At 34.9% G+C, this 27,954-nt stretch overlaps 1 protein-coding gene across 1 annotated transcript in view; it reads right to left on the reverse strand.

Annotated features, from left to right (window-relative positions):
- Positions 1-27,121, reverse strand: part of CNBD1 (cyclic nucleotide binding domain containing 1) — a 472,936-nt gene extending 445,815 nt beyond the window's left edge. Inside the window, exons 1-2 of the mRNA XM_047728365.1 lie at positions 27,000-27,121; positions 10,025-10,097 (exon numbers count right to left, since the gene is read on the reverse strand). Of these exons, the coding sequence (XP_047584321.1) occupies positions 10,025-10,097; positions 27,000-27,087 (161 nt within the window). The 5' untranslated portion in view covers positions 27,088-27,121. The remainder of the gene's footprint in view (positions 1-10,024; positions 10,098-26,999) is intronic.
- Between the last annotated feature and the right edge of the window lie 833 nt (positions 27,122-27,954).

The following is a 27,954-nucleotide window of genomic DNA, read 5'->3' on the forward strand; positions in this document are numbered from 1 at the left end:
AAGTGAAACACAAGGAATGTTTAGAGCAGTAAATATTCTATATGATACTGTAATGGTGAATACATGTCCTTATACATTTATCAAAAACCCTAGCATGTACAACACAGTGAATCCTGTTATAAACATAGACTTTAGTCAATAGTAATATACCGATATTGATTAATTAATTGTAACAAAGATACCACACTTACACAAGATGTTAATAATATGGGAAACTAGGAGAGTAAAGGGTATTTGGAAACTCTACTTTTTGCTCAATTTTTCTGTAAACATAAAACTGCTCAAAAAATAAAGTCTATTAAAAATATATGAATAATGGGGCACCTGGGTGGCTCAGTGGGTTAAAGCCTCTGTCTTCGGCTCAGGTTACGATCCCAGGGTCCTGTCTCTGCTCAGCAAGGGAGCTGGCTTTCCCCCCTCTCTCTGCCTGCTTCTCTGCCTACCTGTGATCTCTGTCTGTCAAATAAATAAATAAAACCTTTAAAAAAATTTGTTTTAAATATGAATGAAATAAAAAGATTTACTTTGTTGTAGTACACAATGAAGAATTAAGAAGAGACTTGAGGGGGCGCCTGGGTGGCTCAGTGGGTTAGGCCTCTGCCTTCAGATCAGGTCATGATCCCAGGGTCCTGGGATCGAGCCCCGCATCGGACTCTCTGCTCCACAGGGAGCCTGTCTCCACCTCTCTCTCTCTGCCTGCCTCTCTGCCTACTTGTGATCTCTGTCTGTCAAGTAAATAAATAAAATCTTAAAAAAAAAAAAAAAGACTTGAAAGTGGAACTTTAATTGTAAATGTAGTAGTCCTGGAGACAGGTAGCTAGACAAGTAACTAGAATTGAGTACTGGGTAAAAAATAAGTAGCAAGTATTAGAAATACAAAGGAACAGTAGAATCTAAGTATAACATATGGAAAAATAAAGAAAGTGTGTAAAACATGCCTACAAGATTTTCATGCTTCAATTACTAGGTAAATGGCAGGCACTCAGCAAATATCTTTTGAATGCCAGCTATGTTCCTTGAACTGAAATAGGCAATGAAAATACAGTGGTGAACCAAACTCATATGATTGTTTCCCTCTGGGAATTCAGAATCTAATTGTGATAATATTATAAGGAATAGAGATGAGAAGCAAGTTTTCATAAGAATATGAGTTTGTTTCTTAAAATCAAGATACAGGGATATTTGAGGGTTAATCACATCTTAGAAATCATTTATAGCTTCTCTAACTTGAGAAGGTTTATCTAAGAAAACATCCTTTAGAACAAAGTTCCTTAAGAGGACAAGAAATTAGAGAAGAAGGGGATTATGGGTTCCTGGAGCAAATTCCAATGTGTATGGGGGTGTCCCTCCACAAAATACCAAGCAATTCTGGGGATACCACTAAGGTGTCTGAGAATTTAACTCAGTTCTTACACTGCCTGGAGGTAGTGCTCAGTCTCACAGATTAAGGGTTCAGTTCCACAAGACTGTTCCCATCTCACTTCAGATGCCAATCACATGTAGCAGATCCCCAGATTATGCACAACTCTGTTCAATTTGGTCACAGGGGCAGATTTCCATGACTCTCTCCAAGTTCAGGCTTGATTAATTTGCTACAGAGGCTCGTAGCAAAGTTAGGGGCACTCCCCACCCTCCAAACAACCCCCTTTGCAGTTGAAAATCCATGTAGAACTTTTGATGGCCCCAAACTTAACTAACAGCCTACTGTTTGCCAGAAGCCTTACTGATAACAAAAGTCAATTAATACATAATTTTATGTCAGACGTGTTATATGCTGTATATTTACAATAAAGTAAACTAAAGGAAAAAAATGTAGGAAAATACATTTACAGTACTGTACTATATACATTAAGTGGGGGAAGCTAAGATGGCAACATAGTAGGAGGACCCTAGGCTTGCTTCTTCCCTGGAACACAGCTAGATAACTATCAAATCATTCTGAATAGCCAGGAAGGAGATCTGAGGATTGACAGAATAAACCGCACAACTAGAGGGAGAGAGAAGACCATATTGAGGAAAGTAGGAAGTGCAGAGATGTGGTTTGGGGGAAAAGTGAATCACGATGCTGTAGAGAGAAGTGAGGCCTAGTCAAGAAGCAAGGTGAGACAGAGTAGAGGACACAGGGATATCCACAAGAACACTTCCCCAGAGTATTGTCTGGGAAACTGAGAGAGGCTGATTTTTGTGTTTTTCCAAAATGCAGGGCTCAAAGAAACAGGAGTTTTAGAGGTTCGTGGGGTTGGCTGGGATACAGACCTGAGGGCGCTGTCCTATTTCTGGGGGGATGGCACACAAGCAACTGGGGATAGGGGAAGGGATGGGAACAGGGCACCATCACAGGATTCCCTAAGGCACTGGGGAAGAGACTATTCACTCTTCTTGGAGTGCATCTGTAAGAGCTGGTGTTCTCAGAGTCACTTCCCCAGGGACAAAAGAGTCAGTGGGCACCATTTCCCTTTCTGACCCTCAGCACAGCCACAGGGACACCTCCTGAGGGTGGCTAAACCACATACTGGCTGTTTAGCCTGCTTTGTTCCAAATCCCATGCCCCTGTACTATGATGCAACTGCCCTTCTTCATCAAACCTGCATAAGTCCCAGTGTGGAAAAACCCTCCCCCAGAAAACAAGCACCAGTCCCCACCACACTAGGTCCTTAAAGATTGAAGTTTTAAGTCAGCAGGCTTGGCTGGGATAGAGCCCAAAGTGCACTGAGCTGCTCCACGCAGGCAAGCAACCTAGTAACAGAGAGTGTGAACATAGTAATCTGAAAAACACCTGGGATGATCATTCACTATTCAGAGAGTGTTTCCCTAAGAGCAGGAAGCACAGAGTCCCCTCTCCGGGGACAAAGGAGCTGGCTGGCACCATTTCCCTCCCCATAAACCTCAGCATAAACCAACTTAAGGAAAACAGCACAGTGCCAGAACTGGCTGCCTAACCTGCTTACACCAAATCTTTCCCCCCTAGGCTCTGCTAGTACTGCTTTTCTCAGACAAGTGTCCCTAAGGACCAGTTCAGCAGGTCCCTTCCCCAAAAAACCAGCAAAACCCCCCACATGCACCATGTCTACTGACCAACCATAGAGTTATGCAAAGCTTCAGTTCTAGTGAAAGTAGCATTAGGTCTCATTTAACAAGTAGATCAGAACCCAATTAGTTAAAACTCACCATACTCTGGCCAAGGTTCAAACACTGTCCATTGCAGGCAAGGAGAACCTCTTCCAATGACTAATCTGAGTGACAGAACAGCAAAACACAGCAGCAGAGTGCACACAGCACACACCACAGACCCTTCCTGAAGCACCAGACTCTAGACACTATATAATCTCTTCTTCATAAAACCATTACTCTCAGAAGCAGGAAACATAACAGGATTTCTACCACACAGAAGATGAGACCTAGACAAAATGCCAAGACAGAGGAATTCATCCCAAAAGAAAGAACAAGAAAAAATAATGGCCAGAGATCTAATTGAAACAGATGTAAGAAATAGGCCTGATCCAGAATTTAAAGCAATAGTGTTAAGGATATTAGCTGGGCTTGAGAGGAGCATGGAAGACATCAGGGAGAACCTTACTGCAGATATAAAAGAGCTAAAAAACAATCAGCCCAAAATGAAGAATGCAGTAACTGTGATTCAAAACCAGACAGACCACAAGGATAGAAGCAGAGGAATGAATAAGTGATATAGAAGATAGAATTATGGAAAATAATGAATCTGTACAAAAGAGAAAAAGAAGAATGATGGATCAAGAAAGTAGACAGGGAACTCGGTGACTCCATCAGACATAATATTCATTTCAAAGAAGTCTCAGAGAAAGAGATAAAAAGGAATAGAAGGCTTATTTGAGGAAATAATACCTGTAAAATTCCCTAATCTGGGGAAGGAAACAGACATCCAAATCCGGGAGACACAGAAAACTCCTATCAAAATCAACAAAGCAGGTCAACACCAAGACATACTGTATTTAAATTTGCAAAATATAGTGGTAAAGAAAAAATCCAAAAAGCAAACATTAAAAGAAGTCCCTAACTTAAAAAGCAAGACCCATTAGGCTAGCTGCAGATCTCTCCACAGAAAGTTGGCAAGCCAGAAGAGAGTGGCAATGATATATTCAACATGCTGAAGGGGAAAAATATGCAGTCAAGTATACTCTACCCAGCAAGGCTATAACTCAGAATAGGAGAGAAGAAGGGTTTCCCAGACAGGAAAAGAAAACTAAAGGAGTTCGAGACCACTAAACCAGCCATGCAAGAAATATTAAAGGAGATTCTTTGAGTGAGAAGAAAAGACCAAAAGTGACAAAGACTATAAAGGACTAGAGAACATCACCAGAAACAGCAACTCTACAGACAGCACGATATCATTAAATTCATATCTTTCAGGATTCCCACTGAATGTAAATGGACTAAATGCTCCAATCATAAGACCTATTTTCAAAGATCTTCTTGTCTTCCTTCTCTTCCACACTTTATTCCCTTAAAAATAAAAATCACCTATCACTTCTTATCTTAGTTTTTACATCAAAAAATGTTTGCTTTTGCCTGATACACCAATAGAATTAACAAAACACCCTCACTAAGAAAAAGATAATATATTTTGCAATAAACATAGTTATAATGAAGAGCCAACCATTATCAATAGACCCTAAGAGCCTTAAACTGATCCAGGAGCCTCCTTAAAATAATTTCTATTATTTTATTATTTCTATTTTATTATTATTACTAATTTCTATTATTCTATTATTATAATTTCTCCATCAACCTCTAAAATATTCTAGTAACTTAGGGTACTTTACCTTAACCTGAAGCAATGAGAAACAATTACTGAATGTCATTTTTAATATTTTAATTAATTACTATAATTTTAAGGATATCATTTTCATCTTTTCTAATGTAAAAGTACAAAATAAAAGATACAGTTTGGGAAAATTAGGCAAAATTAATCATCTGTAAGTTGAGGAGCTTCCACTAGATGATTTCTGAGTTAACTTCTTGTTCTACAATCTTCTGACTCTATAATATTTTGTGTATGGGGAGATGATGCTAGATAGTCAACTTAAAAATGGACTTTGGGCTAAAACCCATTTATGAGTTATAATCTCTGTAAATATAAAAAATATATAGTCAGCACAATATATATATAGTCCTCTGATTTGAGGATAAGTGGCTATATATTAGTAATATTAATCACTAGTAAGTATTGAACTCTATATCCCAGTCACAATGCTAACTGACAAGCACCACTCTCACACAAATGTACAAATTTATCTTTATCTTTTATATTTCCAAATTAAGACATGTTTAAAGGTTTTTGCATGAAATTACAAGAATAATAGGCCACATAAGAAAATGCATTTGCAAACATGTAGCCTCATGTTTGTTTGTTTGTTTATTTGAAACTTGGGAGAACATACATTTCCTTTTAAACCATATTACTCTGTTTATTCCTAAGTAAACTGAGCTCTAAACGTAAGAGCTGACTGATCAAGTACTTTGACTAAAAGGAAAAAAATCTCCAAAGCATGAAATGTCAAACCAACAGAAGGTGCTTTTTAAAAAATGTTTAAAAATGATTAGCTCTCTAGACAATAGTACCAAAATAAATAAAAGAGCACCTGTGTGGCTCGGTCAGTTAGGCATGTACCACGGGCTCAGATCATGATCCCAGATCCTGGCATCCAGGTCCACGTCTGACTCCCTGGTTCTTTCTCTCCCTCTGCAGCTCCCCCATGTGCTCACTCGTTCTCATTCTCTCTGTGTCTCTCTCTCTAATAAATAAAATCTTTTAAGTAAGTAAATAAATAATCACACTATAAATACATAGCTTTCCTCCTAATCAACACGTAGAAAACCCTTATACATTTTTAAAGCACCAAGAAGATATTTAGTTCCACTCAACATTAGAATGTAACTCAATTCAAAACGTTGAACTCAGGGCACCTGTGTGGCTCAGTGGGTTGAGCTGCTGACTTCAGCTCAGGTCATGATCTCAGGGTCTTGGGATCGAGTCCTGCATCAGGCTCTCTGCTCAGCAGGGACCCTACTTCCCCCTCTCTCTCTGCCTGCCTCTCTGCCTACTTGTGATCTCTCTCTCTCTCTCTGTCAAATAAATAAATAAAATCTTTAAAAAAAGAAAAAACATTGAACTCTATGCCAAATGTCTAGGGGTAGGAAGCAGTAAGATAAACAAATCTTCTGCCCTCATGGAATATGTGGTCTACTAGAGATGAGAAGTCTTACATCCAAGAATTTAGAAATCCAAAGTGACATCATTCCTCTTTGTTACACACTTTCTTTTTACTTGCAATAAAAAATTCCAGAATAACATGCTAATATATTGCCTTTATTCTCAGAGGAGAAGAAACATCAGACAGACACCAACTGACTGACTACATGCATTTGGGCGCAGCCATCACACACTGGGGCTTGCTTTTTGTACAAACACACAGGCACAAGGGTATAAAATCCAGTGAGAAGAGTTCTCATACACCTAGGAAGGGGACAGGAGTAGCTTCAACAGCTGTGACTGAGTACAGGGTAGAGGCACACAGAAAGTGGTAGAGAGTAGCAGCCTCCCCTTTATCCTCCCACCATGGGCCAAAGGAAGGACAACGACAAAGAAGAGTTTATATATATAGTTAAAATATATATATGTGAATAATATGTAAATATTATATATATTATAAATATATATCATCAAATCCTTGGTAGGATTTATATACAAACATATATATATAATATAATCAAACCCTCGGTAGTTTTCATGTTCAAAAATGTCAATCCTTGGGGCGCCTGGGTGGGTTAATCCTCTGCCTTCCACTCAGGTCATGATCTCAGAGTTCTGGGATTGAGCCCTGCATCAGGCTCTCTGCTCAGCAGGGAGCCTGCTTCCTCCTCTCTCTCTCTCTCTCTCTCTGCTTGCCTCTCTGCCTACTTGTGATCTCTCTCTGTCAAATAAATAAAATCTTTAAAAAAAAAAAATGTCAATCCTTGAGTCATTTAATTCTTAGCTTTTCTTTTTTAATTATAGGAGAATATTTCATTGGTCATTTTTAACATATAATACATAAAAAATAAATAAATATGGAAGAATACATTTTTCTTAAATCTCTTCCCAATTTTTTTAAATCAACTGAAAGCTTTGTAATTCTGGAAGAATTCAATGTATATATTTCTGATAATCTGCATAAAGAAATCTTAGTGGGAATAGGACCTGTATTGCCAAACCATCATTTTGTTGTAACTTATTATCTTATTCTAAAAAGATATTCATTTTCAAATCTATATTTGCATTTGTAATCTTATATTCTTTTTCTAAAACTTAAGCCCTAAAACCTAAACCCTAAACCCCCCCAAAAATATATATATACAGGTACCCAAAATATGCCCTCTCCCAGATCCCTGGTGTATACCAAAGTGTCAAAAGAAAACACCCAAGAAATTCACAGGATTTGGTGTCTAAGGAAAGGCACAGTAAATATAAGACTTTAATAGAAGGATGTCAAGCAGGACAACCAGACTGGGCTTGGAGCAGCTGACTGTGACAGAGCTCTACTTAGAAGAGATAGTTGAACCAGGAAGACGAAAGGTATAAGATTTATGTAGAATGGATACTTTGGCAGTTCCACATCTAGATGATTCAATCTCTCTTGCTATGATCACCCAAGGTGAGTGGAGGGAGAGGTCTAGAAACAAGCTTTGTTTATTTGTCTGCTTTTTAAAGATTCTATTTATTTATTTGACAGAGACAGCCAGCCAGAGAGGGAACACAAGCAGGGGGAGTGGGAGAGGGAGAAGTAGGCTTCCCGCTGAGCAGAGAGCCAGATGTGGGACTCAATCCCAGGACCCCAAGATCATGACCTGAGCAGAAGGCAGACACTTAAAGACTGAGCCACCCAGGTGCCCCATGTTTTTTTTTTTGTTGTTTGTTTTTTGTTTTTTATGTCTGGGCAAAAAAGCAAAAGGAAATGACAGGACAAAAGGCATTCAGCTCCAAAACCTGAACTAGCTTCTTATGTGTTAGGAAAGGGTCCAGCATATAAGATATATTCAACACCTAAAAACTTGGACGAGCCTTTTTGAATAGCAATAATCATTTTAAAATAACACTTACATAATTCTCACTATGTGCCAGACCCTGTTTACTCTACATATGTTAGCTCATTTAGTCATCCCAATAACTCTGTAAAATGGTACTATTATTATCTCCATTTTAAAAATAAGAAAACTGAAGTAAAGAGAAATTAAGTAACCAATCCAAGGTCACACATTCTGCGAGTGCCTGAGCCAAGTTTGAAGCCAAGTGGCATAACTTGGGAGTGCCTGTTGATTCTTCGTCTGTGCAGAAAGACACTGAGAGTGAGAAGAAGGCGTAAGTGCCTAAGAAAAAGAATCTTTCTCAGGAGAAACCCAAGAAAAAGAAGCACATCCTCCTCCCTTTCTCTGAAAAAAGAAGAAATGACAGGATTGGTGAAGATATAGAAATAATTTGAAATCAGAAATACAAGAATATCAAAAATACCAGAAACAAGTGTTGGTAAGGATGTAGAGAAAAAGGAACACTGCTACACTATTGGTGGGAATGCAAACTGGTATAGCCTCTGTGGAAAACAGTATGGAGGTTCCTCAAAAAGTTAAAAACAGTACTACCTATGATCCATAGGTATTTACCCCAAAAATACAAAAACACAAATTCAAAGGGATACATGCATACCTATACTTATTGCAGCATGTTTACAATAGCCAAACTATGGAAGCCCCCCAAATGTCCATCATGGATAAATGGAAGAAGAAGATATGGTACACACACACACACACACGGAGGAGTATTATTCAGCCATAAAAAGAATGAAATCTTGCCATTTGCCATACCGTGGATAGAGCTAGAGAGTATAATGCTAAGTGAAATAAATCAGTCAAAGAAAGACAAATACCATCTAATCTTACAGATGTGTGGAATTTAAGAAACAAAACAAATGAGCAAAGGGGAAAATGAGAGATAGAGAGAATCCAAGAAACAGTCTTAACTATAGAGAATAAACTGATGGTTACCAGAGGAGAAGCGGATGGGGGCCTGGGGGAAATAGCTGATGGGGATTAAGAAGGGCACTTATCATAGGGGCGCCTGGGTGGCTCAGTGGGTTAAGCCGCTGCCTTCGGCTCAGGTCATGATCTCAGGGTCCTGGGATCGAGTCCCACATCGGGCTCTCTGCTCAGCAAGAAGCCTGCTTCCCTCTCTCTCTCTCTCTGCCTTCCTCTCCGTCTACTTGTGATCTCTCTCTGTCAAATAAATAAATAAAATCTTAAAAAAAAAAAAAGATGTTAAGAAGGGCACTTAACATAAAGAATAGAATAGAACAGAATACAATACAATGCAATACAATACAATACAATACAACAGAATATATAGGGGCATTTTCTCAGTAGTCCCATTAAAGATGAAGCAAGGTCCTCTCTTAATAAGGGAAAGTGGAAGAGTGGATAGATACTGACTAATACGTAAGAAGCTAACTAGCTTTATTATTTTAAAAACACAACCTGGGAAACAGAGTTGGCAAGATAATAATTTTTTTCAAATTATATCTTCAAGTATCACATACCTTAGGATTCCTGAGCTTTGAGCCCTAGTATTTCCTAATTCTTTGGCTCCATCTTTCAACCAGGTATCTCCCATGCACAGCTAAAGTACTTATTTCATTCCGGATTTGTGTTTTCAACCATTTAAAGCTTTCACCCTTTATGACTAAAATTTTAAGTCTTAGAAAGGACCAACCTAGGCATGAATTGCTTCACACTCAATTGTTTCCTCAAAATATAACACATATTCTGCCCCTTTAACCTGGAGAAATAACTTCCAGTTTTTCAAATATTTTTTATCTATGTGGTAAATGAAGTACATATGGAGTCAACAATAGTTTACTATACTTTATACTTTAAATCCATAAAACTATATTTTAATCCATAAAACAGACATGTTCATATTCATCTGAATGAAAGAAAAAGAAACACATGAATAACTTACCTGGATTGCAGTCCCCTTATGTGGCACAATGCATTCAACTGGCCATAATCAATGTACTTAGACATTTTCAACCCTGAAAAAAATCAATTAGAAATCGGAGTAATTTTCTATAATCTTATTAACCAAGATTATAAATAGAATTTAATTCCAAACATTCATTATAGTAAAAGAATTCAGTGACCATGGAAGTGAAATATTATCAGTCCTTGAAATACAAGCAGAATTGAATAAGGTGATTAAATAACACAAAGAATGTAATGTTTTTCATTGATGTCAAATCTGGTCTGACATTTGTTTGTTGGAGTTTATAGGTGTCATATAATGTCCCTCCTCTGGAAGAAAGCCTTTCAGAATCCCCATCCTGTACCTTTAGAATGTGAATTGACAATACCATGACAATTCAAAGAAGAGTGTTCTTGAGGTTCCTGTCTCTCTGTCTCTGTCTCTCTCTCTCTGGAATACTACAAGGTTTTATTTCATCCATTCAGGCCCCCATTTTTCACTAGCCCCTCTTCAAAGCACCTTCCAATTTCTGGATTCAGTTTGCAATTCCATCTGAAGTTCATGTGTAAGCAAATCACACAATATCCCTTAAGAGCAGGAAGATAGCCAAGATCATAGCCAAGAAGCAAAATAATTGCAATTCTCCTTCAGTGCCAGAAAGAACTGACATCCTTCAAAGGAGATGAAAAGGAAGATGGAGTACTGAATGCGGTAAGCATCATTACAATGACGGTCACTCACATCACAGGTCCTCCCCTTTCTCCAGGAGAATGCATGCTGTTAGAAATGTTGTAAAACAGAAAGCAGTAATACCAACATGCACATTATTCCTTCCCTTCATGAAAAGGTATTGAGAAAATCAGCAGCTTAACGCACTTCTAAACTTTTTAAAATGTACTTATTGACCACATCCCAGTAGAATTTGACATGTCCAACTTATCAATTTTAATTTCAAATTATTGAATTACAAAATTTGATATTTTGTTTAAGCCTTCTGTGATCTAAAATTAATAACCAATATATATACTTTTTAAATATTCTAATACATACTTTTTAAAAATGAAATTGGAATGAAATAAATTTAAACAGAAAACTAGTTGCTACCCACATAAATCATAACCATTTAATAAACTTGAAAATACTAATTACATGATTTAGGTATTTTCTTACTATATTACTTAGCTAAGGCTTAAGAATCAGAAAATTACCTAATTGCATTTTAGCAACATATGGAATAATTCTTTTAATTAAGCCAAGTTATAGCTACATTTTATCAAAAATACTTTTAAGTATACTCATATTTCTAATATAGGATATTGTATAAAATCCTAATTATAGTAGATTTGTAGATTGATGGATTAAGAAAAGACTTCTATGAAATATTAGTTTAGTCCAATGTCCCAAACCAGTTTAAAAATAGGATCCGAAATAGCCCTGATGTCTCGTATGGACAGGAAAAGGGGATGGTTGTCATAGATATTTCCAAAAAAAAGTTCAAGGTTTGAGAAATTCTGGCTTAAAGGGGGGATTTTAAAAAGTAAATATCTTCATCCTTCAGTTAAAATAGCTTACAAAAAAAAAAAATCACAGGATGGATATTATAAGACCAAGAATTGCTAGCAGAGAATAGAAAAATTGAGGCATCAACTTGCCTGTAAAAAGCTATAGCACTTGATGGTAAAGGCTTTGCCCTAAAATTGGCACAGCCAAGTAAACTCAAAACCAGAACAGCCTGTATACTAAGTACACACAGCCTAGAAGGACATCTTACAATTCACCAAAAAATTTCTTTGCTGATTCTCATTTCTAGGAGGTATTTGTAACAAGGGACTTTACATAAAGGGTGTTGAACAACATAATGAATCTTGTCTTTGAAGCAGTTTCATTAAAAATAAAAATTCAATAGATTTCAACATGAAATTATAACTTTGGAGAGACTGGAAGTTGAGCTTTTCTGGTGATCAAATTTAATACCAGGATAAAGCTTAAGGAGTTTCAGAGGGACTAAGTTTACATTTGTTTTCCAATCTTGTTTTCCCTCATGAATATATTTTAGCTGGGCTTTTGACAGAAGCAGAGGGGGCTTAGCCCTATGATGGGAAATCACAGATTTTGACCACAGTTTGTTTGAAAGAAGATTAGAAGCTGATACAAGAGGATGGTTAAAAAGTAAATCCTAAACTAGAGACAAAGAACAAGAAATTCATGGCACAATTAAAAAAAACAATTTTTTTACAGATACAGTGCTCACTGTATATTACTGAAATAAAGAAACTAAAATCCAATGTTTTACCTGAGTGATACATTGGTGATCTTTTGTTTATGTGTGTTAATGTCTGTCCAGAGGTGGATATGTATTTTTATATTTGTGCAGTAGAATCAATTATGTATGTTTTTTGTGGGGGTTATAAAAATTTTTAAAAATGGGTCTTGTGAGTGTTAAAATAAAATTAAACTATTTTTCTCCAATAAACTTTCCTTTAAAAGGGGTTAAAAGCTAAGAGTAAGTATAAATGCAAAACTACTATTTACTGGGAAATTAGGATTATTGGAGTGGCTACTGGGTAACAAAAGAGATGGACAGCACAGCCAAAGAGAAAATGTGACAGTGACCACGTGGAATTGTCAGGGTATGGTTATCTGGAAAACAGAAAGCTGAGACCTCTTCAAAAGTACTTGGAAGATACACTCTAGTAACTAATACAGTGATAACTTTGCTTAATGCAAAATTCAGAGCACAAAGAAACAGTTCAGCAGCAATAGCAACAGAAACACTATCAATAATTTTTTTTTTATGGTAAGAACAGCAGTACTTCTACAAATAAGCAGGTGGTGAAATCTAACATAGGACTGAAGTATGGAACACAGAGAAAATAAATGATCCATTAGACACTATAAGCATGACTAATTCTTTCTATATACTTGGATAAGTGATCCAGTTCAATGCTTTTAAGTAAGTCTAGATTTGTGTAATAATAGGGAATTAAACAGTCCTACTTTGATGATTAATATTGCATTTGTTTCAGGCATGTGGGTGGCACAGTTGGTTAAGCATCTAACTCTTAGTTTCATATCCGGTCTTGATCTCAGGATCATGAGATTGAGCCCTACACCAGGCTCCATGCTCAGCACAGAGTCTGCTTAAGTTTCTCGCTCTCCCTTTGCCCCTCTCCCTGAGTGCTCTCTTTCTCTCAAACAAATAATCTTTAAAAAAAAAAATAGTGTCTTTGTTTCCCTTCAATTAATTTTGTTTTCTAAAATACCCAAGTTAATTCTCCTTCAAAATAACACTGAATAAACATAAGGAACCTGAAAAATGTCAATTAAATAAACCTCCAAGGGGCAAAGGAATACAGCCTAATCAAGGACTTCTATAACTAAAAGCTGATGTACAACATAGACAATTACACAAGTAGGTTTATGTTGTTCCTGTCCCTTGTATAAGTGGGTTATGATGTTAAAATATACATATATTAACTGAGGAAGGAAGAGAAGAGGGGGATATTATGCAACAAATTATCAAAATAACTTCCCTTTATATCCAACAATTTTGGAAAAGTAATCTACATTCATCTTTACTTCTTCAACTCAGATTCACTTCTCCACTCACTATAATTTATCTTCCACTTTCATTATTCATTATAATTTGTTTCATTAAGAATACAGGAAATCCTAGAGTTTCAAGTCCAATAACTTTTTCAGTCTTCCTAACACTAAATTTTGTGTGACATCTGGCCCTGGTGAAGCCTCCCTACGAGGCTTTTGTGACACTATCCTCTCCCTGCTTGCTTCTTCCTCAGTAGACTGCTCTCCTGGCTCATTTCTCTTGTCCATGAATCCATTCTCGATCCCTCTGTCTTTTCAGCTTAGATCCTCTTCCTCCATGATCTTACCTGCACTTATTTTACATACACTTAGGGTCCTTGAATCAATCTCTCCAGCACAAAACTCTAACCTGCACTCCACTAATACATGAACATCATCCTTGAAAATCAATTTCAAGATAACAGAAACTTTACTTAAAATTTCTTTCTCTCTCTCTCTCACACACACACACACAACACACTTCCTGCCCCTTGCACGTTATCAAATTTTAATCATTTTACCTCTCTCCTACAGAAGATTGAAGATCACATCAATGTCGTTTGGGGCATTAAAAATATCACCATGGCAAAGTGCCCACTAAATAACAAAGTGTGAAAAGAGGAAGTAATTTTGGTCTTCATTAAAACTAAGTATTTATGAGACTCTTAACTATAGAGAACAAACTGTGGGTTGCTGGAAAGGAGGTGGGTGGGGGAATGGGGTAGATGGGTGATGGGTGTTAAGAAAGGCACTGATGGGGGTGCCTGGGTGGCTCAGTGGGTTAAAGCCTCTGCCTTCAGCTCGGGTCATGATCCCAGGGTCCTGGGATGGAGCCCCACGTCGGGCTCTCTGCTCAATGGGGGCCCTGCTTCCTCTTCTCTCTCTCTCTCTGCCTACTTGTATCTCTGTCAAATAAATAAATAAAATCTTAAAAAAAAAAAAAGAAGGGCACTGATGATGAGCACTGGGTGTTAGATGTAAGTGATGAATCACTCAATTATACAGCTGAAACCAATGTTACATTGTATATTAACTAACTGGAATTTAAATAAAAACTTGAAAAAGGAAAAAATACTAAGTATTTACCGTATTTCCAAACTACAAACTGAAAAATATCAGCTAAATAGTGTAGTTTCAATAAATTTTAAGAGGTACAAAAGTTTATCTCGTTTGAGAAAATAAGCAGAGTTCTTTAGGGGAAGGTTGTATAAACCTAAAGAATATAACTAATGAAATCTTACTTGAAATGGGAAGTTCTTGAGACTTAGACAGACTAACAGGAATCTGAAGCCTATGACATATATGGAATGTAGAGCTGAGCAAGGATTCCACATATACCCATATTTTTTTTAAGACTCAGGTTGTTGTAGTGGTAGGATGACAAATGTTAAGTGCCAAACAACAAAGAAGCAGCTTGTCTCAGTCAGTGAAGAGAAAGAGAGGCCAAATAAACAGCATAAGAAATACAGTCAATGGTATTGTAATAGCGATGTAACAGGACAGATGGTAGCTACACTTGTGGTGAGCATAGCATAATGTATAAACTTGTCAAATCACTAAGTCGTACACCCAAAACTAATGTAATATTATGTGTCAACTATATTCAAAAATAGATGACAAGTCACTATCAAGAAACCTTTGGAATACAAATTATGACAATACTAATTAGCAATATCATTTAAGGAAGAGTACAGAACAGAGTCGATAAGAAAGTATTCAAAGTTAAAGAGAAAGTATTCAAAGTTAACACACAAGAAAACTCATTCTGTCTGCTGTATTACTGCTATCTTTTCTCCGCAAGTTATCTATCTTCAAACAATAACCATCATTCAATAATCTGGGTACCAAGGCAAAACATACCCTAAGGGAAGGTGTGAAGAATAATGAGAAACAATTAATTTTCCAAATAAAAGTCAAATAATATGCATCAGAAGAAACAGAGGATGTGGGAAGAAAGCCCTCACAATTACACACACACACACACATCTCTTATAAAAGAAAAACAAAGAGCTACATGACATTAAATATAAATAAGACAATAGAAAGATATTACAAATAAACAGGCTAAATTCAGGAAAAAGAGAAAGATAACATTATGACAAAATTCATGTTAGAAATAGCAAAAATGACAATATTTAATATAATCAGAACATAAAGGCTAACACATTCAAATAGAGAAAAGAAAAAGAGAAAATAAAAAATGAAACAGATATTACATATGAAAACTTTTCCTGAATAAGAAACAGAAATAATGGGATAGCGAAAAAGTGCTCAAACGCCTAAGAACACTTTTCTCATACAAAGACTTGAATATGAAGAATTTAATACCATGATCCAGAAAGGGAAAGAGAAAGCATAATACATGATTTACAAAGAGACCAGATATTCTGGACTGGGTGAATAATTAAATGTTACTATGATTTGAAGATAAACAATTATTTTATTAGCACCCAGCCAAAAGTCAGTGTGGTCTTAGTCTTCTCTATAGGAAAGTCTTGGCTAATAGTAAGACAAATGGGGGTGAAGGGATATATTATGAGTTTTATTCTCCAATAACTATAAAGGTAATAAACAAATATAAGACCTCAGCAAATATAAAGTACCATAAAATCTCTTTAAAAAATACAATTTGATAAACATACAACTGAAGGTTAAATAGTACGGACACCATATAGTAAAAGGTAGGTAAATTCTGTAAGCCTTAACACAAATAACAAATTCTTCATAGATGCTAATAAAAAGGGTATAAATAGTAATGAGTAACAACTTGGAAGTTTCAGCAGAGAAGTGAAAGCATAAAATATATTTGTACAGATACCTTCACATGGTAAATAATTAATATTTAAAGTTTAAAGAATATTTTAAAATAATGGGACCTTAATAATACTATTTGAATGTAGGAATGCAACTAGTCAAAGACTTAGACAATAATATTCTTACTAATCAAATCATGCTGTGAAGAGGGAAATTTTTCTCATTTTATATTAGGCTGTGAGTGTTCATTGTCTAAAGTCGATAACTCAAGAAGTACAGGTTTAGGTATGGAATCTATTAAATATTTTTTTGTTCCAAACTGTATGGCCTTAAAATTCATAAAGCAAAAATTTCAGGAATAAATGGAGACAGGATAACCTCCACAGTAACCTTCTTTCCTTCTTACCTACAAATCAAGTAATTAAATCACTGGGGATAGAAATATAAATTACATAATTAACAAGCTATATTAAACATATATCAAATTTATTCTTAAGGAGTATATCACACCTGAAACTATAAAACATCAAGAAGGTAAAAATAGTGAGTATTTTCATGAACCTACAGAATATAATTAGTCTTTCTTTATAGAAAATGTATTCCCCAAAATATTTGTATTACGAGAAAAGAGAGAAAAATAAAACAAAAAGAATTAAGCATTTTGAGTCAAAAAGTTAGGAAAAGAAAGTTAAAACAAGAGAAATTCAAGGGAGAAAACAGAAAAGCAAAAATTAATGGGCTTATAAAGCAGGAAAAACTGTAGAAAAGTAAACTCAAGAGAGCTGGTTCTAGGGCTCAGATGGGGAAAGCACAAGATGAGCCTAAAAAATCTTACTGTGCCAGAAAGCAAGAAAATGGCTACACCAATATGAAGGTATTTCCAGTGCTCAGACTGAACAATCTGGGCATCAAAATATATAATGATAACTCATTAAAATGCTTGGAATAGGGTGGGTGGGTTGGTTAAGTGTCTACCTTCAGCTCAGGTCATGATCCTGGGGTCCTGGGATCAAGCCCCATGTCAGGCTCCCTACTCAGCAGGGAGTCTGCTTTGCCTCTGTCTCTTCCCTGCTTGTGCTCTCTCTCTCAAATAAATAAATAAAATCTTTAAAATCCTATGAACAAATTAGGAAATCATAATTTTACATTTATTTATTTAATATTTTATGAAAATTTAGTATTTCTATACTTTCAAAATACCTCTTCACAAAATACTTAATTACAAAAGGGAAAGGTAAGTTCACTGCAGAGAGTTCTCCATATAATCACCTTAATCAACTGATTAATGAGATCACATGTCACCTGATAAGATGGAAAAAGAACCTAGAATCACTTCTCTGACAGTTCTGCCAAAGATATGCTAATCATGAGGAAAGATCAGAGAAACCAAGCTGAAGTATATTTTCCTAAATACCTTGTTTGTAATCTCCCAGCATTAAGGTCATGAAAGCCAAGGAAAAGGGAGAAACTATTTCAGTCTAGACAAGAAAATGAAATGCAACACAAGATTTTGAATTGGATTTTTTTACTATAAAAATCATTATCAGAACAATTGGCTAAATTCAAATAGGAGGAGTCTAGGAATTAGATTACAGTAACTGTATCTATGTTAATTTTTTTTATTTTGATGGATGTGTTCTGATTATGTGATAAGAGTATTTCCTTGTTTTTAAGAAATACATACTAAAATATTTAAGGAAAATGGAGTATCAAATGGCTCTGAAAAAATAAGTTTCTTTACATTAAACTTAAAAGATTTCTGTAAGATTGTAGTTTCAAACTATTTAAAATTTATTTTCAAAAATTTAGTATCTATGACTTCTATAGTTAGAAAATATGAGAAAAAGTTATCATTCATAATAAGAAAAAAGATAATATGTCCAAAAATAAATTTTACTGTGGCATAAAAGGACATGTGCAAAAATTGGAAATAGGAAGGTTGAATATTACAAAAGTACAAGTTCTTGAGTGGGAATATTCAATATCATAAAGACATCAATTTTCCATAAATGAACCTTTTAAGTTTAACACATTTCCAACTAACACACCCACGTTTATTTATTTTAAAAAGCCCAGTTATTTCTAAAGGTCATACTGAAACATAAACTTAGAAGAAAAGCCTGAAAAAGTCTTTTATAAAAGAGTAATCAGTAAAGGTTAATCTTACCAGATACTGAAATACAACATAATGCTTCAAAAATTATAACAATTCAACACAAATGCATAAACAGAAAAGAGATAAGTGGAAAAGTAAATAACAGTTTCCAGAAATAGATCCAGAATGCATATGAAAATTTAGCATTCAATAAAAACTGGCATTTCAAATTAGTAGGAAAAAGATAGATTACTCAACAAATAGTGTTAAAACAGTTGACTGGTCATTTGGAAAAAATATTAAGTTGCAGCCATCCATCACTATTCTAAAGTAAATTATTCAAAAATAAATTCCAGATGCAACAAATATTTAACAAGCTTAATATTAAAAATAAAACTATATAATAAAAGAAAACATGGAAGAAATATTTTTAAATCTTCGCATGAAGAATGGCATTCTAAGCAAGAATCAATAACATAGGACAAAAATTACACAATCTAAAATATATGACATAAAAATCATAAACATGAAAAAAAATGCGAACTGAGAAAAATTCCTATAAAGTATATGCCAAAGGGCTAATTTCTTTTATACATGAAGATTTCTTTCATATAAAGGGAAAAATAAAATTCATTGAATGGATAAGGGACATATAAATAGGCTGTTCTCATAAATACACATGACCACAAATATATGAGAAGATTCTAATCCTCTTTCTTAAAGAAATACAAACTTACAGAGCAATTAAAACTATTTCCAACCAACTTATTAGCAAAATGTTTGTTTTATAATGCATGATATTAGTATAAATATTGTAAAATAGAAACTTGCATATACTGATGGTGGGAGTAGAAATTAGCGCAACCTCTTTGGAAGACAATTTGTAAATGGTTATCAAAATTTAAAATGCACATATCCTTTGGCCTAGCAGTTCTGTTAATACACTTGCTTAGCAAAAAAAGAACATAGTTCAAAATGTTTATTTAATTTTAACATCAAAACTAACTAGAAACAAATTCCCACTGAATTAGTAAGGATCTAGCTATTAGGAGACTGAAACCACACCAGTAATTTCAATGGCAAAAAAAAAAAAAAGATACAAAGAAGTGTTAGTCAGATATTACTAAAACTTAGAAGTGGAGAGCAGTGGTCCTAAAGAAGCTGAGATTCGGACCTCTGAGGACAGAGCATCAGCAGCTGGAGTTGAATTGTTGAGGGGGTACAATGAAGCTATTTCTGGGAACACTGGGAAAACTGCAAATGGAATTAAGTGCTGCTGCTGGAACGAACAGCCACTGCTTGGGTGAAAAAGACACTGCTGGAGAGACACAAGGAAGCAAACCAGAAATAGAAAACAAAAGCATAAACACTTTCTTTATCTTTGCTCCTGACTTCCAATCTCCCTCTAACACCTGCTATCGACAGATCCTAATGGGAAGCCAGCTGGATTTCTGGGAAAAACTGGTTTGCGGAGCCCCAGCCTCAGCATCACAAAGCAGAATATATAGAAGGGTGGGTTTTAACATGAGTCACAATAGATTAAATAGCACATCCATTAGTAGTATTTTGGTATGTTCAAACAATGAAATATAATATAATATAATATAATATAATATAATATAATATAATATTCTTCAAAAATGAATAAGGTACATATCTACACATGGGTATGAAAAGGCCTTCATAAAACATAATATTATTAAGTGAAAAATAAAGGTACAATATAGAGTAATAAAAATGCCCTACCATATATATTGAAAATATAAAATATATTTTCATATAAAAAATATACACACATTTGTGCATATATATTTACATACCTGAATATGCATGGAAAATTTCAAGAAAAAATATTTTTTCATGATAGTTATTTCTGAGGGTAAATGGTCATCTGAATGTTGCTTTGAACTTAGAAAGCCCTCCTATCCCCCTGAGCAGGACTGCAGATGGGTTTAAAGAACATCAGTCAAAGAGTTTTAGCTATAGTGGAGAGTTCTACCAACAGAACTGTAAAGTCTAGAACATGAGAGACAGATTTTAGCCAAAGCATGCAAATTTTAAATGCCAGGTTGAAGAAAATGGATTGTAATCTAAGTTTTGGAAGACAGTAAAACCTTGACAGCTTTCAAGTGGACAGTCAACATGATCAAATTCCCTTGTAAATCGTCATATTAAAAAAAAAAAAAAAAGGAATCTGGTCCATAATATACTTTGGAAGGAAGTCCAGAGATCAGTCCAGTCAAAGGTAAGGAATATCCAGTCCAGGTGGCTGAAGGAACAGAGGACTAATGCAAAAGGTTTTCTGAGATAGACTGCTTAGAACAGAGCAATAGCCTGAAACAAGAGGCGTGACCTAGTGTGACTACTAGTGGAGAGATCTTATTTGCAATGCACGTAGCTTACTGCAGGGTTTCCTATCTGAACACCCAGAAACGATTTGAGCTCAAGTTTAAGTTGCCATTACTTAACTTCTAAATGTCACTCGAGATTTTCTGACAAAAAAGTACAAGTACATTGAAATAGTTGTGAGTAGTAAAGAAAAAATAATAAATGCTTGTGTTTTTTTTTAAATAAAACATTCTTCTTTTCTACTTTTGGATTTAAAAAAAAGTGACCTTTACAATGAAAAATAAAGTTGAGAAAATAATTTTCTGATACTTCTTTCCCAAAATAATCAAGTGGCATTTCCCACAGGGACTATTATTGATTATATAAACACAGAGACAAACACCTTTTCCATCTTTTATTCCTTCTTGGAACATTCATTCTCATCTTTTACCTCTGTTTTTCAACCTTGTTTTCTTGTATGGTACACAAGTCTGTTTCTCTCTTCTCCACTGACAGGCTACCCTTTTTCTTACTTGCACTCCTAGGATTTGAGTGGTTTAAAACTTTAAAATGGAGCAATAGTTACTATTCTAGATAAATATATATCTTGAAACTCCTTTCATCTTTAGCTACTAAAAAACTGAAAGTCTCTCAAATTACAGGAAATGTCCTTGAAGTGTTAGGAATGATGACACAGTTTTTTCAGGTTTTCTGTAAATGTACATCATTAAAAAAAAAAAAGGCAAGGAAAACATTCAGTTAGGAGTACTATCTTGTTTCTAAATTCCTTGATGTTATCTCTGGTCTTCTCTTGAATGCCATTTTTTTCCTTCTATGTTTCCTATGCTGGAAAAAGCAAGATGTACTTACAAATATCTTGGGAACCTGAAACAATTTTTTTGTTATTGGAACAAACACAAACAAACAAAAAAAACCCTTTTGTTAAAGCACAGAAATTCTTTCTCCCAGATAAACCAGTACTTAAAATGTAAAGTGTATATTTCAACTTATCCTTTTCAGAAGGATAAGCCTATTAAGCATGAAAAAAATAGCATAGCATATCAACCCAAACAAAGGTAGCCAACTAGAACAAACTCCTAATGATAAGTGTGGAAGGCGTTTTCTCCAGTCATAAGCTAAAGGACAGCTCCCTGCCTTCTATTTTTTTTTAAAAATTAGATATTTTTCTTCCCTTTGTCTCTTCAGAATATCAGCTAATAATAACAGGTCATGTGCGTATCTAGACTCAGATGCTATTTCACCCAGGTGGTAAAACTACTGTAGATTTTGCTAACTGTAAGGTTTTATAACAATTCTCATTCAGAATAAAAAGTGGCATGACTTTTTGCTTTTGAGAACAACCAACTCCTTCTGGGTTAGCAAGCTCTGAACAATCCTGAGACACAAAAAGACTATAGAAGAAGACTGGAGAGTTTTAAGGAGAAAAACTGTATAAGGGATTCAAGCTTCACTACTGGGAGTGCCAGTGAATCTGATTTCAGAGTTAATGAGACAGTATTGGAGGGGTGTTTAAAGATGCATGTTATATGTTCTTTCCCTTAAATTAAGAGTGTCTCAATGGTCAAAATGGCAAAATGCAACAAATGCATTTATATCATTCAACTTGTAAAATGTGGAGGGGATTTCAGGGTGCTGGGTAGGAGAAAACTATACTGCTACTGACTGGTGTTTTTTGAGAAAATTCTTATGAATGATACTTTGAAAATTCTCTACCACTTGACAACTGTGTAAACCTTGTTATGAAACCCAAGCCTCACTACCCTTAATTGTAAAATGGACCATATGTTAATTTTGTATTACTGGTGAAACAAATTACTATAAATGTATCAGCTTAAAACACAAATGTATGATCTTACAGCTCTGAAAGTCAGAAGTCTGAAACAAATCTCACTATGCTGAAATCAAGTTGTCAGCAGGGCTGCATTTCTGCTGGAAGCTCCAGGAGAGACTATTTCTTTGCCTTGTCTTGCCTGTAGAGGCTGCCCTAATTTTGTGGCCCATGTCCCCCTTCCATCTTCAAAGTCAAAATGGCTAGTTGAGCCTTTTTCACTCTGAATCTCACTGACTGTAAGTCATGTGCCTCTCTCTCCCCTTTATAAAGGACCCTTTGATTACAGTGGGCCCACTGCAAAATCCAGAATCTTCTCCCATTTCAAGGTCAGTTGATGAGCAGCCATCCACAACCTTAGTTTCTCTAGCCATGTAGCATAGTTTATTCACAGGTTCTGAGGATTAAGATATGCGTATCATTGGGGACCATTATTTTGCTTACTACAGACCTCATAAGTATCTTGTGAGAAATAAATGAAACAATAAAACATGAATAATGCTTACACACTGCCTATAAAAAGCCCTCAAATATTCACACACAAAATTTATAGATAGGGAAGACACTAAAGATAACCTAACTAACCTCACCCAAAACAAGCAAGGATATATATAATGGCTGGATTTTTTTCCAGGTTAATGAGAAATAATTGACATATATCACTGTATAAGTTTAAGGTGTACAGCATATTGTTTGATTTACATATACTGTGAAATGATTATAATAGGTATGGCTAACATCCATTATCTCATATAGATATAAAAAGAAAATAAAAAATCATCCTTGTGATGAGAACTCTTATGATCTACTCTCTTAACAACTTCTCTGTCATACAGCAGTGTTAACTATAGCCATCATATTATACATCGTATCCTTAGTGCGTATTTATCTTACCACCAGAAGTTTGTACCTTTTGATGATGCTTCTCCAATTTCTCCTACTCCCACTCCACCCCCCACCTCTGGTAACCACAAATCTGATCTCTTTTTTTAAGATTCTACATGTAAGTGAGATCATAAAATAATTGTCTTTGTCTCACTTATTTCATTCAGCATAATGCCTTCAGGGTCCATCCATTTGTTGCAAATGGATTTCCTTGTTTGTTTGTTTTTTTATGGCTAAATGATATTCAATTGTGTATACATACCACAACTTCTTTATCCATTCATGCATCAATGAACACTTAGGTGTTTCCATGCATTGCCTATTATAAACAACGTTTCTATGAACATAAGGATGCAACTTTTTGAGTTAATGTTTTCATTACCTTTGGAAATTCCAAAAGTGAAATTGCTGGATCATATGGTAGTTCTATACTCCATACTGTTTTCCATAGTAGCTATACCAATTTACAATCCCACCAAGAGTGCACAGGGGTTCCCTTTTCTCCACATCCATACCAGCATTTGTTATCTCTTGTCTTTTTGATAATGACCATTCTAAAATGTGATATTGAAGTTTAATTTGCATTTCCCTTATGACTAGGGATTATGAGCATCTTTCCAAGTATCTGTTAGCCTTTTGTATATTTTCTGTAAAGAATGTCTAATTAGATTCTTTGCCCATTTGGGGGCATTTTTGAATTTTTTAATTATTTTTTTGAATTATTTTGAATTATATATTTTTTTGCTACTGAGTTGTATGAGTTCTTTATATATTCTAAATATTAATCCCTTATCAGATATATAGTTTGCAAATATCTTTAACCATTGTGTAGGTTGTTTTTTTCACTTTGTTGGTGGTTTCTTCTGCAATGTAGAACCTGTTTAATTTGACATAGTCTCACTTTTTAAAATTTTATTTTATTCCTTGTGTTTAGGTGTCATATCTAATAAAGCATTACCAAGACCCATGGCAAGAGTTCTTCTATGTTTTCTTCTAGGAGCTTTATGGTTTCAGGTCTTATATTTCAGTCTTTAATACATTTTGAGTTAATATTTGTGAATGTTAGATAGTGGCCAAGTTTTATTCTCTTATTTTTGAATATCCAGTTTTCCCAGTATGATTTACTAAAGAGACTGTCTTCTCAATTGGGTATTCTTGGCTGCATTGTCAAATTCTAGTTGACTGCTTGTGCTTAGGTTTACTTCTGAACTCTCAATTCTGTTCCATTGGTCTATTTGTTTTTATACCGGCACTAACTGTCTTAATGACTATAGCCTTGTAGTATAATTTAAAATCAGGAAGTGTGATGCCTCCTGCTTTGTTCTTCTCTCTCAAAATATTTTTTGTTTGGAGTCTTTTAGGAATTTTTTAGGAATGTTTTTTCTATTTCTGTAACAAACGCCACTGGAATCTTAATAGGGATTACATCAAATCCACAGATAAATTTTGACATTTTAACAATATTAGTTTTTCCATTCCATAAACACAAGATAACTTTCAATTTATTTATGTCTTCTTTGATTTCTTTTGTCAGTATCTTGTGATTTTCAGAGGTGATCTTTCGCTGCCTTGTTTAAATTTATTCCTAAGTATTTTATTGCTTTTGATGCTATTTAAATGAGATTGATTTCTTTCTTTTTCAGAAAATTCATTGTTAATGTATAGAAATGCCGATTTTTATATGTTAATTTTGTATCCTGCAACTTTACTGAATTCCTTGATTAGTTCTAACAGTTTTTTGGTTGAGTCTTTAGGGTTTTCTATATATAAAATCATGTCATCTGCAAATGGAGACAATTTTAGCTGAATTTTTTTAAGGTCCTTAACTGAACCTTCCTATTTATGCCCATTGCATTTTGAATCATTCCCATTTATATCTTCTTTATAATTCAGATTCAGTCATATTATCGATTGAAAGCATCCTCACATGTGCTTTCATGAGATCATTGTTTCAGCAGAGACAGAGTTTGCTAAGGGAAATTGTCAATTTGCTAGAGTTAGCACAAAGACACAGTTACTAAGCAAGCAGGACACGTCTCCAAAGAGAAGTCACAGACATAGAACATCAAGTAAGAACCTCTAAACGCAAAACTGGGAACTCCACTGTTTTCCGTTATACTCTATTCTGTTCTGAGATCTGAATTGCTGCTGATTTTTCATCTTTTTATCACTTCATACAAGTTAAGTGTCCTTGGGAGACACTAGAGAGGGTGGCACATATTTCATCCCATTGATGATAAATGAATTTGATCTTTTAACTCCCAGCTACGGTGCTTCCTAGGCTGCTATAGAAATTGTCTTAGGATGACTTTTTTTTCTTTTGCACAAATAAAACCTGTCCAGTAGAAGCTGCGGGTTTTGGCAAAATTACATTTAATATTTATTTCAATTCACCTAGAAATACAAAACTTTGACTACATTCAAGAATTTTTTCACAGTAATAATAAAAACATAAAAGTAGCATATATAAGAATTGGTTTGATTTAACATAAGGACTTTGTCTAAAACTGTTCAAGACGTAAGTATACCCCTTCAAAAACATGTCAACTGCTGCCTCTGGCACCCTTTCCCCTGGGAACTATGCTCATTAATTTAAAAAAAATGATTTGAAAGAGTTAACGATCATAGGAAGATAAAAGAATAGACAGGTTAGCTTTTCCAAATCATACAACAAATTACCCAATAAATATTTAAAACACAAAGTAAATGTTTTATGGAAGTTGAAAAAAATCAAGATTATTATCTTTGTTACTCAGAAGACTTTTTTAAAGTCTCAAATATCACTGGACTCTTCCATATTATTAGAATATTGGTGATCAAATAATAGATCTGTAAATTTGACAGTTATGACAAGAAGTCTTGAGAAAAATGTTCCAGGTATAGACTGACTATATAAAAGTACGAAAATACTGTCAATTGTATAAACTTCAAAATATTTAACTCTGTAATTCCTATGATATTATAAATCAAATACTACAAAATAAAAATAAAATGGAATAGGAATAAATTTCAGAGGAAGAGTAACAGGCATTATCTCCCCCTTTTTTGTCCTTGAAAATTTTAATGAGAATTCTCCTAGTGAAAATTAAGTATTCATTAGCTCACAAAGGGCAAGGCAGTAAGACTGATTGGGTAGGCACTAGAAGACCTCCCAGAAACAAGGGGTTTGATCAATCCTGAGCCATAGGATCTTTATAAGCCTTTGTTTCCTTTTCTCTTTAAAAGTATTTCTTACTTGAAGTTCTGAAAGTTCATAAAGATCCTCACTTTACAAAGTAAAATATTTGAAATCTAGAGAATTGAAACGACATCAGGAGGACAAAGCAGGATTTGCCCATCTATGTTTTTTCCATCTCACTACTCTATCAAAAGGATTCCCCTTCCTCTCTCTACCAATTCACAAGGGTCCTGTTTCTTACATCTGGGGTAAATACCACTAAAAACAATAACAAACCCTTGACATATTCCTCACTCACTTGGTAAACTTCGAAGCTGGGGAGGAGGTACATTGTTTACAGCTATCATGTGAGACAAAATAGCTGCTGGATGGGAAGACGAAGGCATCTTGATGGCTCAAAGGCAGCTGATCAAATGCTACTTGAGAGGCAAATGAATGATCCCTCTTTGCCTTAAGGCATCATAAAGCAGAACCCTCAAGGTACTCTTTGATAGGCTGAGTACTACGGAATCTTCATATTCACAGTTCTTGTAGAGTGCACAGCATTTCCAAGAGTTAATATAGACCAGGAAAAGCTATATCTTAGTCCTAGTCCAGTGGAATTTATGAAGGGGGTTTTACTACCTATAGAGAGTATTAAGAATGAAGAAGGAAATTCCACAGGGCAGGTACAGCAGATTCAATAGCCCACAAGTCCAGATAAAATGAAAGAAGATTTCATTTCTTAAGTCATCCATAGTCCAGAGCCTTTTTTTTTCTGCCTTCTAAATGTTTACATGAGGTATTAGAGACCTGATTTGTAGCAGCACCAACAGGGTATTTATACTGCTCTCCATTACTACATACATAGGGTAAAATACCTCTTCTAATTATATATCAATAAACTCACCCCTGCTTATATGTAACCATATTCTACTGGAGTACGGTATATGTTTTGGTTATTTTCTGCTGCTTCACAGTACTTAAGGCTCAGTACAATGACTAGGGTTTAGAGTCTTAATTAATGTATCTTTTCATTCTATGTTACCTCCCAAGCCTTTAAAAATATTTTCCCGGTGTCATAAGTATAATAAGCAATACACGAAAGGACTGCAACTGACTGCTAGAATGGTAACCATTTATTGATCAACTTCATCTAGAAACCAATACCAGAATTGAAAGCTTTAGTTGTACTACAAAAGTAACATTTATCTTGCAACAGTTCCTATTAAATTGTATCTGCTCTAAATAAATAAATAAATACTATCTGCATA

This window comes from Lutra lutra, chromosome 4 (assembly GCF_902655055.1).
Source record: "Lutra lutra chromosome 4, mLutLut1.2, whole genome shotgun sequence".
NCBI lineage: Eukaryota > Metazoa > Chordata > Mammalia > Carnivora > Mustelidae > Lutra > Lutra lutra.